At 35.0% G+C, this 13,430-nt stretch overlaps 2 protein-coding genes across 3 annotated transcripts in view; both read left to right on the top strand.

The window, feature by feature from the left end:
* SPOCK3 (SPARC (osteonectin), cwcv and kazal like domains proteoglycan 3) overlaps positions 1 to 13,430 on the top strand; it is a 321,182-nt gene that overhangs the window by 236,975 nt on the left and 70,777 nt on the right. The gene's annotated exons all lie outside the window — the stretch shown is intronic.
* Positions 5,110 to 6,710, top strand: LOC123848109 (quinone oxidoreductase-like). Of its 2 annotated transcripts, XM_064585248.1 has the most exons (2): positions 5,110 to 5,259; positions 5,413 to 6,710. In XM_064585248.1, the coding sequence occupies exons 1-2, from the start codon at positions 5,149 to 5,151 to the stop codon at positions 6,139 to 6,141; spliced, it is 840 nt and encodes a 279-aa protein (XP_064441318.1). In that variant the 5' UTR covers positions 5,110 to 5,148; the 3' UTR covers positions 6,142 to 6,710. The 2 variants fall into 2 exon arrangements, with proteins under 2 accessions (XP_064441318.1, XP_045736133.1); XM_045880177.3 differs by having other exon boundaries at positions 5,110 to 6,710.

Below are 13,430 nucleotides of genomic sequence, written 5' to 3'. Positions count from 1 at the left end.
GCACGAATTAACAGAATGAATAATGAAGTTTATAGCACCAATTACACAGGATATATAAAGAAATTTGAGACAGCCTCGAGGAAAAACACATATTAAAAATTGCATATGCATACACAGTTAAAATCACATCTATGAACAAAGACAATGCATATTTCAAAGCTAGAAAAGAGATTGAAGGGTAATTTTTAGAAAAATATAGGGTATTTATGTGAAAATGGCTTTAAATGGCTTGAAATGAATTATTTTTATTTCTGAAGAGGAGAGAAAAGGACAATATGAGCTACAATTAAAGCAGAAATTAAGGTTTTTTCTAGATAATTATTTTATCTTCATGGAAGAATTATTAAATAGTTCCTGCCAGATTATGCAATGATTTTTTAATCCTTTATTATTGTAGGGATGCTGCAGCATAATATTAAGAAGACCATGAGTTGTAAGGCTTAAGTAACTGGTTATGATGCATAGTTATAGAATTTAGCTAATTGTGTAGATTTGGGTTAACTATGTAAATACTCTGGCCTCATTTTTCTCATCCTTAAAATGGCGATGATGCCTCTCAGTGCTGATTAGGTGAGATAATTATATTGAAGGCTTATTATAAGGTTCAGCATGTGTTAGAAACTTAAAGATGTGCACATCTCTTTATTAGGTCATATTCTATATACGTAAGTGTTTATGGAAGAACATCTGATTAATTCAGTTTTGCAGCCATACCAAATTGCACAGTTTTTCATTACTAGCAAAGTCAGTATCTAAACTACATTCAGTATCATGATACATTAACTTTTTTAAAGATTTATTTATTTATTTGAGAGAGGGAGAGAGGATCTCCAGCAGACTCCCACTGAGCCTGGAGCCCGATGCAGGGCTCGATCTCAGGACCCTGAGATCATGACCTGAGCCAAAATCAAGACTTGGTCATTTACAGACTGAGCCACCCATTACATTAATTTTTTATATTTGCTTTTTGTGATTCAACAGTTCTGTGGTCATAGGCCATTTTGTCCTGATAGTTGGTAGGTGCAGTATCTGTTTAGTGATACTGTGACAACAGAGCGAAGAAAAATACCACATACATGAAGTGTTATTATTATTATTCTAATTTATCCCAGTCTTATTTTTGGATATGGTCTTTGCTGATAATAATTCTTTACTGGAAGACATTATTATTTGAAAGAGTGAATATTTGAGAATAAACTTCGAATTGTTACATAATATTATTTTTAGAGTTACTGTTCAATTTGAAGTAAGCAGAGCATTGATGTCGTTTCATACACATTCTTCAGTGCCTACCTTTTTGTTGAATCATTCATTTACTGGCTGTTTCACTTCCATCTTCAGATTACGTCAGATTAGATTCTCAGAGTGTGACTGATATTTTATGTAAGAATATATTTCAGACACCTTCTAAATCTTCCCTGAGTATATATTGTGTATTCTGTCCATACAGCCATGTTGTCTTTGTCCTGTGGACTGTTAGTGGTCTTCCCAGTTGTGATAAGACACTGAGATTAAATTTACTTTATAAAAATATAATTTAAATCATTTGAAGATTTATGATACATTAATCATGGACAGAATGTGTATATGGAACATTAATTTGACGTCATGAGAATAAACAGCTGTATTTCCTTGATTTGATAAGTATTATTAATTATCTAATGAAATGAAATCATTGGAATAGAAAATTCGTTATGTTTTATTAAAGAAAGAACTCAAAATGCTTATATTTATTAATTTTAAAGTATACCACCTCTCCCTGTAGCCCCCAACCAGTTGTGCCTTTAAAAAAAAAGCATATGATCAATAAATTAAAGAAAATATAATAGGGCTCCTGGGTGGCTCAGTCGTTAAGTGTCTGCCTTCGGCTCAGGTCATGATCCCAGGGTCCTGGGATTGAGCCCCGCATCAGGCTCCCTGCTCGGCAGGAAGCCCGCTTCTCCCTCTCCCACTCCCCCTGCTTGTGTTCTCTCTCTGGCTGTGTCTCTCTCTGTCGAATAAATAAATGATATCTTTAAAAAAAAGAAAATATAATAGTGTTACTCTATATGTATTTGCAAGTGGGAACTTTTAAAATAGAAACACTTTAATATTTTTAAATAAAAAATTGAATTCATTCCAGTGAAGAATTATGATCTGATGGGAGCGTACCTCAAAATAAAAAAAAAAATCATTTTAATATCATACTTTTGACATATTACTTTGAATATATTAGTTAAACTAATACAAAGAGAAATACAAAGTAAATAGAAACACTATTTCTAGGAATAGAACATATCACCGAAGTCTTTCAAGTTCATTCAGTTGTAATCTCTTCCTGCATTGAAAGTGAAAATGTTTATGTTGAATTTTCTAAATGTGACGATTTCTATCAAGTGAAATCTCTAATCATTGCCATAACTTTTCTTGAGTGAATACCACACGTACCAATTCATTTTACTTTTCTCTGAGTGAAATATAAATATTAACTTTACTTTTCCTATAAGGCTGATTAACTTAAAATTAAATTTTATTTAAATAGATTTATTAGAATATTAAATACCTAGTGAAAAGTAGGACATTGATATTGATAATATTGATATTAATATTAAGTGTTACATGTCATGCACTGGGTCATAGAAAATCATATTCATCATGGAAGAAACTACTTGTTTAATTTTGTGCATTATGATGATTTGGGTGAGACACTGAGCTACTTAAGAATAAGAGTTCATTAATTCTATGTGCTGAAGGGGGAGAAATCAGAGGTGGAGACGAACCATGAGAGACTATGGACTCTGAGAAACAAACTAAGGGTTCTAGAGGGGAGGGGGTGGAGGGATAGGTTAGCCTGGTGATGGGTATTAAAGAGGGCACGTATTGAATGCAGCACTGGGTGTTATACACAAACAATGAATCAGGGAACATTGCATCAAAAACTAATGATATAATGTATGGTGATTAACATAACATAATAAAGTAAAATTAAAAAAAAAAGAATAGGAGTTCAGATGAACATAGGGGAAGAAAAAAGGGAGGAGCAAACCATAGAAACAGACTCTTAACTATAGAAAACAAACTGAGGGTTACTGGAGGGGAGGTCAGTGGGAGATGGGTTAAATAGGTGATGGGTATTAAGAAGGGCACTTGTTGTGATGAGCACTGGGTGTTGTATGTAAGTGATGAATCACTAAATTCTACACCTGAAACTAATATTACACTGTATGTTAACTAATTGGAATTTAAATAAAAACTTGGAAAAAAAAGAGTTCAATTTTCAGTGAATTTGTTAAATTATGGATGTTGCATAGAAAAATGATTACTATGGGGACATTGATTGGAAACTTTAATTAATTAATATTATGAAATGGTCATTTCTAGATCTTTTTAAATGTTCCAATTGAATATTTTTTAAATGGCAAATAAAATAAACAAAACAGACCTTTTTTTTTTTTTTTTTTTTTAATTTTTCTAGACAGATAGCGTGCATGCATGTGCTAGCGGAGAGGGGGAGGGACCAAGGGAGAGAATCTATGCTGAACCTAGAGCCTGACATGGGGCTTGATCTCACAACCCCAATATCATGACCTGAGCCAAAATCAAGAGTCAGATGCTTAACTTATTGAGCCACCCATGCACCCCCAAACAGATCTTTAATTCAGAAAGTTGACTATAGCTTATTATCTTTGTGCAATTTGAATAAAATAAGTGCTAGATACTCTTATTACCCAATCTGGGAAATCTCAATCAAAATGATAAAATTAAAACATTTTTCTAAATTTTTGTTTTCTCCAAGCAGTGATCAGAAAAATGAAGAGAATCTTTGAACTGATATGTTTTTAAAGCTTAAATTTGACATGATATATAAAATATATTTTTGGCCAAAATATGAATAATTATATGACTTTTAATAAGGTTAGAATGTTGCAAATAATAGCAATTCTTTCCAATCATTGCCTTGGGATAGCTGTGTTAAGCTCAACATTACACTCCATATTACTAACTTTAATAATCACAGATCTCTTACCTTATTGACCCCTTGGTAGCATTTTATACAATAACTCCACCAGTCTCCTACCTGAATCATCCCATGCTCTCTAATCATGGTACAAGTAAAGTAGAAATCAATACCTAAGATTATATTACAATCCCCTACATGTTTAAACATTTTAAAAAAATGCTTTTACTGCTATATAATATACATTATAAATCAATTTATATTGATAAAATTAAATATACATTATATAGCAGTAAATCACAATGGAAGTAAAAACATTATGAAACTAGAAGGTAATAAAAATAATAAATATCATAGTTTATGGGATGAAGTGAAGTCAATTCTTAGAAATCTTTAGCTTGAGGTACTTATATCAAAAAAGAAGAAAATGAGAATTATCAATGATCAAACCATCTATCTCAAGAAATTAAAAGAAAAGAGCACATTAAACCCAGAGAAGAAGGAAGAAATAATAAAGACATGAGCATAAATTAATAAAAATGAAAATTAAAAATTGAGATCACAGGAGTTGGGTATTTGCTAATATTAAAACAAATGAAAACCTGAAAATGAAAGAGTGAATAAAGAATATCATGAATAAAAGAGGAGGCATTATAACATAGCCAACAGAAATTAAAAACATAATAAAGGGAACATCTTTCAATTAATACATTTGAATATCATTAAATAAATTAAAGTGGACAAATACTGAAGCAACAATAAACTCTTACTTAAATTGATAAAAAAAATAGAAAATTTAAACAATCTAATCAAAAGAAGATTTAGGCCCAGATATTTAAGGAAAAATAAAAATAATACTAACTTTATTTACACTTTTGGATAAGGCAAAAAAAAAAAAAAATAGCAGTCCCCAGTTTATTTTATGTGTCCAGCATTAGCTTGATAAAAAAGTATGACAAGGAAATTAATGAGCTCGTCTCATTCATAACAGTAATTGGAAAATGCCTAATAAATAATAAAATTAGTCTAATATGTATGTTTTAGAAAGTATAGTATATCAGAACAAAGTTGAATGAATTCCAGGAAATAAAAGGAGCTTTAACATTAGAAAATCAGTTTTGTTTATAACACTAAAAAAAAAAAAAAAAAAAAAAAAGGAATCTGGGTGAGCCTTCGCAGGTTTTGCTTCCCCACTCTAGAACCGGATCACCATGGCGACTGGACAGAAGTTGATGAGAGCGATTCGAGTTTTTGAATTTGGTGGCCCAGAAGTGCTGAAACTCCAGTCGGATATTGCAGTACCAATTCCAAAAGACCATCAGGTTGTGATCAAAGTCCACGCGTGTGGTGTAAACCCAGTGGAAACATATATTCGTTCTGGTACTTACAGCAGAAAACCACTCTTACCCTATACTCCTGGTTCAGATGTGGTTGGCATAATAGAAGCCATTGGAGATAATGTATCCACTTTCAAGAAAGGTGACAGAGTTTTCACTACCAGCACCATCTCTGGGGGCTCCGCCGAGTATGCTCTCGCAGCAGATGACAGTGTTTACACACTGCCAGAAAAACTGGACTTTCAGCAAGGAGCTGCCATCGGTATTCCATATTTTACTGCTTATCGAGCTCTGCTCCACAGTGCCCGTGTGAAAGCAGGAGAAAGTGTGCTGGTTCATGGGGCTAGCAGAGGAGTTGGACTAGCAGCATGCCAAATTGCCAGAGCTTATGGCTTAAAGGTTTTGGGCACAGCCAGTACTGAGGAAGGACAAAACATTGTTTGGCAAAATGGAGCCCACGAAGTGTTCAGTCACAGAGAACTTAATTATATTGATAAAATTAAGAAATCTGTTGGTGAAAAAGAAATTGATGTGATCATTGAAATGTTAGCTAATGTAAATCTTAGTAATGATTTGAATCTTCTGTCATATGGAGGACGAGTAATAATTGTTGGCAGCAGAGGTCCTATTGAAATAAACCCACAGGACACCATGGCAAAGGAATCTAGTATAACTGGAGTTGCTTTCTATTCATCAACTAAGGAGGAATTTAGGCAATTTGCAGCCGCCCTTCAAGATGGAATGGAAATTGGTTGGTTGAGACCTGTAACAGGTTCTCGGTATTCACTGGAGAAGGTGGCCCAGGCTCACGAAAATATCATCCATAACAGTGGGGCTAGTGGGAAAATGATTCTTCTCTTAGAATGATTAATTCTTTCATGTATTTCCTATGCAATTAGAGGTTTCCTGTCCCAGTTTTACTTACACTACCTTTGCTCTAATCAGCATTCGTTTGATTCAGTGAGTTTCTTATATTAAAAAACAAGATTTATCTTTAGAGATGTGGGCATTGGAGTACAATTTATTTTATAGCTCACAATATTCTTTATGCCTCCCACCTACCTCTAATCAAGGAGTCATCACAGTAGGAAATAGAATGTCAGTAGTCATTTGGCATTGGGTGTGTTACAGAAACTCCCAGTACTTGATCATTAATTCCATACCTTTGGCTAAAACAAGCTAATTCAAAATAAGTCTGTGTGATTTCCAAGCCTACTTTTCCTTGTAAAGGTTCTTTAGTATCTGATTAACTCAGAACAGTATTGGACTCTGAAGATTTTCTGGACTAAATAAGACCCCTTTTCTAAGCTAATCTCATCTGGATCTACAAATCTCTTGCAAGGGCAAGATAAACAATGTCCAGAGAAATTTGTTTTTTAACAAATAGTTTTCCACTATTTCCCCAATATTAGAACATCCACTGTGTTGATGGTTGATTACTCATTATCCATATATTCTTTTTTTAATTGTACATTTAGTGCCACTTTTTTTTTTTATTTTATTTTGTTATGCTGTGTTAATCACCAGACATTACATCATTGGTTTTTGATGTGGTGTTCCATGGTTCATTGTTTGTGTGTAACACCCAATGCTCCATTCAATGCATGCCCTCTTTAATGTCCATCACCGGGCTGACCCGTCCCCTTACCCCCCTCCGCTCTAGAACCCTCAGTTTGTTTCTCAGAGTCCATGGTCTCTCGTGGTTCGTCTCCCCCTCTGATTTCCCCCCCTTCATTATCCATTTATTCTGTGAAGAGAGCAGCCTTATTTTTGGTATAATATGATAGGCAGTTACATAGTCTCCTGATAGATACTTCCTGATGATTTGATTTTCAAAATAGATTTAGAATTATCTGTGCAATGGGAGTCCTATGTTTTTATTTAAATTACTAAACAAATTTGGCACATTAAGAGGGATCTTCTTTTGTCTTCATTACATGATAACCTGCAGTAAATTCTTTTTTTTTTAAAGATTTTATTTATTTATTTGAGAGAGAGAGAACGAGAGAGAGCACATGAGAGGGGGGAGGGTCAGAGGGAGAAGCAGACTCCCTGCCGAGCAGGGAGCCGGACGCGGGACTCGATCCAGGGACTCCAGGATCATGACCTGAGCCGATGGCAGTCGCCTAACTGACTGAGCCACCCAGGCGCCCCACCTGCAGTAAATTCTGTAGAAAAATAAAACCTGTGTTTATCTATTTCGTCTTTATATTGTACTTGCCTTACATCTCTTTTACGTAGTTCCTAATGGTTAATTTCTAACAGTGTTCTGTGCTGGATGTCCTTATCAAAACTAAATAAAGGGATGATTACTTAGAAAAAAAAATTAAAAATCATATGTTTAAAATTATTTAATCAATTTTAATGTCCATTCCTGACAAAAAGTTTCAGAAATTAGTGATCAAGTAAAAAAACTTCCTTAATCAGATAAATTCTTCTACAAAAATGTCTATAGCAAATATGGTTAATGGTAAAATCTTGAACACATTGTTTTTGAGACAGGGTCCATGACAAGGATTCCTGGTATGATGATTTACATTCAGTATTTTATCCAACTGTCCTAGAAGTACAGTAAATCCACAAAATTAAATAAAAGGAGTAATAAGAATGCAAGAAATTAAACTACTTTTATTCACAGACAATGTGAATATATATTAAAATCCAAAGGAATCTGGAAGTAAACTTTTAGAATAAATAAGTGAATTTGAAAAAGACTGCTTATGTAATTTCATTATAAAGCTAATTTTATTTTTATTTATAAGAAATAAAGGGAAAATAAAAGTTTAAGTGTTATCACTTAAATAGTATCAAGAAATATCAGACTTAGAAATGAATTTTATTAAAAATACACAAGACCAGAGGTTCTAGGTGTCTCATTTTGTTGGGCTTCCAACTCTTGATTTTGGCTCACGTCATGATCTTGGGGTCGTGAGATTGAGCCTTGTGTTGCCCTCTGCACTCGATGGGAGTCTGCTTGAGATGCTCTCCCTCTGCCCCTAACCCCTAAATAAATAAATCTTAAAATACACACACACACACACACACAAGACCACTACAGAGAAAACATAAAATATTGAAAGCAAGAAAACTTAAATAACTAGGGGTATGTACTATGTCTATGAATAGAAAGCATCAAAATTGATCTTTGGGAACAAAACAAACAAAGAAAAAAGAGACAAATGAAAAACAGACTCAATTATAGAGAACAAACTGATGGTTATCAGAGGGGAGGTGGGTGGGGGGATGGGTGAAATAGGTGATGTGGATTAAGGGTACACTTATCATGATGAGCACTGAGTAATGTATAGAATTGCTGAGTTACTATGTTGTACACCCAAAACTAATATAACACTGTATGTTAAGTATACTGGAATTAAAATTTTAAAAATTGATCTTTGAAATAAATGATATCCTAGTCAAAATCCTAGGTGAGCTTTTGTGGAAATTAACAAACTGTTTTTAAAATTTATATGAACTGTATTGGACCAAGAATAGTCAAGTAACTGAAGCAAACAAGAATCACATGTATGAAAATACTTCTAAAAAATTAGATAGTGTGAAGCTTTAAGCAATTATAGAAGCCATGGTAAGCATTTGATTAAAATTTTTCTTTGGATTTTTTTTAAGATTTTATTTATTTATTTGACAGAGAGAGAGAGAGAGAGCACAGTAGGCAGAGAGGCAGGCAGAGAGAGAGGGAGAAGGCTGAGCAGGTGAGCCCCACACAGGGCTCAATCCCAGGACCCTGGGATCATGACCTGAGCCAAAGGCAGACGCTTAACTGACTGAGCCACCCAGGCACCCCATGCTATTGGATTTTTTAAATTAGGACAAATAGGGTGCCTGGATAGCTCAGATAGTTAAGCGTCTGCCTTCGGCTCAGGTCATGATCTCAGGGTCCTGGGATTGAGTCCCACATCGGGCTCCCTGCTCCTTGGGAGCCTGCTTCTCCCTCTGCCTCTCTCTCTCTCTCTGTCTCTCATGAATAAATAAATAAAATCTTTAAAATATATATATATAAATAAATAAATAGATAAATTAGAAAAAATATATTAGAGGGTATTTCCGTGGTACTCTGATCAAATGAAAGATTTTGTTTAAAAAGACAATGAAATTTTCAGAATTAGAAGCTAAATAAGAGAAACCTCTCCATACTTTCAAATATATATATATATATATGTATGTATATATGTTTTATATACTCGCATATGAATTAAAGTCATGACTGATAAAATTGCAGTAGTTACCCATATTAGGAAAAGGCCAGGGCAGGGGATTATTTGGCTAATTTTATAGTATGGACACATGTTTGTTTTATCGGTGTTCAGATATGATTGCAGAGTAGTCTCAATTTTTATCTTGCTCCCTCATGGTCACAGAGTGGCCTTGTCTGGTGGTGTTCTGTTCTGTGAAATAGCCCAGCTTAGCTATGAGGCCAGACTGACTCCAAATATCACTAAGGCGTCAGCATCAGCACCCAGCTATCTCTGGCTCTCAGGGACTGCTTTTCTCTTCCTCACATACAATATCAACTGTTCACTACATCAATATAGTGAGATCATGTTATTAGCTCTATTGTAAGATTAAGCATTAAAACGTCAGGGACGGGTGTCTGGGTGGTTCAGTTGGTTAAGTGTCAGACTCTTGATGTAGGCTCAGGTCATGATCTCGGGGTCATGAGATCAAGCCCAGGGTGGAGCTCCACAGTCAGCAGGGAGTCTGCTTGAGATTCTCTCCCTCTGCCCCCCCACCCCCTCCCCAAAAATAAAAATAAATAAAAATAAAACCTAAAGTAATGCAGGATTTGAACCCTAACTCTCTGACTCAAAGCATATTCCTTTTCAATCCCTTCACATTGGTCCATAGTGACTATAATAAACATAAATACCTCTTAAAATGCTCTGTGAAATTCTTTATTATCTTTTGTTCCCATATTAGCCAGAGTATAATGAGCATGGAACAGAGGAGATGACTAAAGATTAGCAATAAGAACCTAGAAAGAAGATTAATTTAATTACTATTGTAATGGAACTAATGTGAGTTAGCTCCTTGGAGAGTTACAGGTAACGATTACACCAAGTGCAGTTGTCACACAAAGGAAACTTTATTTACCACAAATAAGGAGATCATGGGAATGATTTCCAAAGCCACGACTCCCTGAGTGGGAATGAGTGGGTTCCTTTTATTTAGAGTTAGGATGAATATTCAGGAAGGGGTCTTGTTGTCACATGTAAAGTGGACATAAGGTTGCAGCAGGTAGGTATACTTAGAAAATGTCCCAAACATATATCCTACCATATGTTGATGAAGCTTCTGCTCCTCCTTGGGTGGAGATTTTAACTCAACATTATAATGAAGCAGAGGTAACTGACACAAGGGGAGGGGGCCATGGGCTTGCTTCCAGAGCCAGTATAAACTGGATGGGGCCTTGGGCTCCCTACCTCAGGTAAGGAATGCAGGGTCTTGCTTATGTTTGAAACAACACTGGGAGAGTTTTACCATTGATTTCTTGTCTCTGATGGGGTTAGCTATTTCCAGGCCCTGTAGAGACTGTGAGCTTTTGCATTCCCTTTGTTTCCTTAGAATCCTTAACTACCGAGGTTTTTGCATTTCTTTGTAGTTCTCACACCTCCTAGGAAGTTGCACAAGAAGTGTGCTTGAGAAAGTAGGGGAAAGACCACAGAAAGTAGCTGGGGGTCTAAAATGACTTTTCAGGTGTCAATGAAAGCTGTATCTTGTCTTTCTTTTTTGGGGGACCCCTAACTCTTTTTGCTTACCGTATTGCTTAAGCAGTAAAAAGAAGTAACACTACAGTATATAATCTATTTAACAAAAGATCTTCACGTTTTCTGATCAGTTGTTGATAATGACACCTTATATTATTAGCTGGAGTGAGAGAAGTGAAAGGATCAAAAGAAGGAAAGAAAGAGGAAAGAGGGGGGAGATCAGGCAGGTGAGTAGGCAAGGAATGGAAGAAAGAAAAAAGTACACATTTTTCCCAGGCACAGCAGTCTGCTAATGTTCATCCATTTATCTTTCACTATTGAAGATCATCGTAAATGAGGGATATGTAACAAAATTCTTCTATGAACTGTCTTATACTTCATGTAAATGCATTTCAATTCTCACGTTTTCTTCACTCTAGTTTTTTAAACTCGCAAACTGTATCAAAGCAAATTTATATCTATTTACTAACAACAGATATTTGTTAAAAAGGTCATTGAAATCAATAGTCTATTGTACCGATTTTTATGTTAAAGAGAGAGCAAAATGACTTTGTTCTATTTGAGAAATAATGAGATTTTCATGTCATCAAACAGAAATACTTTTAGTCCCAATGGAACCCATTTTGCTCCTGTCTGTAAATGAGGACTTTATAGACAGGGCTCAGTTAGAAATGCATGAACCACTCTAGCTATTTCAAGGTAATTTAATATATTGCCATACAACTGAAAGTGTTGAAGAAGCAAAGTCAAAGAAGGCAGATACTCGGATTTCATGTTTTTGCTAGCCAGTAGGGAGTGAGACAATAGATACCAAAATAAACTAGAGATGAGTGATTTTTAGGAAATGAAAATCCAGAGGGGCAGCTGTAAAATTTCACATGTAACAATGCTCTTAAGCTGGCTTGCTCCTGCTAGAGAAATAAAAATACCGATACTGTTCCACTTCTGAATTCAAAATACAGCGTGAGTCTCGGCTGAGTGGAATCTACTATGGAAACATGCTGGTAGGGATTCCGGAAATGTAGTTCAAAGTCTTACTGCTCTGCAACACACTAGAAAACATAGAAGGGGGGGGAACAATGGTCCTGAGTTACCGGCAGTTACTATGGCATTGTGATTTTCTCAAGACTAAGATAGAAAATCATAAGAAAATTCTATCAACTTCCCGGGGCACCTGGGTGGCTCAGTCAGTTAAGCATCTGCCTTCAGCTTAGGTCATGATCTTGGGGTTCTGGGATCAAGCCTGGCATTGGGCTCCCTGCTTAGCAGGGAGGCTGCTTCTCCCTCTGCCCTTCCGCCTCTTCATGATCTCTCTCTCTCAAATAAATAAAATCTTAAAAAAAAAAAAGAAAATTCTATTAACTTCCATGGAAAGAAAATTTTAGAGCAGAGGAAATATTGTAAAACTCAAATGCTATCTGGGACCAAGAGTTAGAAAGGGAAGGAATGCAAATAGCAAGAAGGATTTTTTTTTCTTTCTTATTGGATGAATAAAAGGGTTGAAATAGGTGATCATTAATTTTAATTTTTTTTTTCATGTAATGTGTCCTACTCAAACTGTAGTATTGGGAAAAGAAACTAACAGAAAGGCAAGTTTAATCAAAATATATCGTTAAGTACAGTGTTCACTCTGCTCATTAGCATCAGTAGTCCTAGGTTCACAGTGATATTCAAAATAATGATACCAATAGGTTTTACCTGTTACATGTTTACTTTGCTTTAAGAAAGGGTAAAGGGCAAACAACAACACAGCATGCATAACGACAGCATGATGGAGCTTTCCAGGCATGACTTCTGTTACTGTCACTCTACCTGGAACATGCAATAAACCCAAATGATGAAGATGACAGAGCATGATCCATCTTACCTCAAGAATCCATCTGCAATGATTTTCTTTTAGTTTTTATGCATAATCACAGCCTTGAGAGTTTTGTAACTCCTTTTCCATTCTCCAAGCCATTGGTGTCACCTCACTATAGGTTGCTTATTACTTGAAACAACAATGAACTATAGATGCTTGGTCTGGCACATGGTCCTTGGCTGGATTCTCATTAATTTTTAAATCTGATATAGATATACTACTAAAACTTCCTTGAGTTAACATTGCAAGTGTTTGAAACTTAATCATAATAATGTATACTTTAAGACAAATAAATCATAATAAAAATGTTAATAATCCAATCATATTTTTAAATTTTAATAATTTTTTTCATACCTGATATAATATATTCACATATTTGATATGTATGGGAGTAATGATGTTTAAGGTTTTTAAAATATTTTATCTTATAAGAAATATTTTCATGGAAGTCATGCAAATAGCCTTTCAGTTTCACCATTGTATAACTTAGCTCATTTGCATGCAAAATAGAAGCATCATCCCCCATCTGGTGGAAACTCCTCTTAATTGTAGGTAAATTGCCTAAGAAA

The sequence above is a fragment of the Mirounga angustirostris genome, unplaced genomic scaffold (genome assembly GCF_029215605.1).
Source record: "Mirounga angustirostris isolate CCGP_5_RB_7025 unplaced genomic scaffold, mMirAng1.0.hap1 SCAF_2, whole genome shotgun sequence".
In the NCBI taxonomy this organism is placed as follows: Eukaryota; Metazoa; Chordata; class Mammalia; order Carnivora; family Phocidae; genus Mirounga; species Mirounga angustirostris.
The sequence above is the reverse complement of the archived record's forward strand: the minus strand, read 5'-3'. Positions and strand labels throughout refer to the sequence as shown.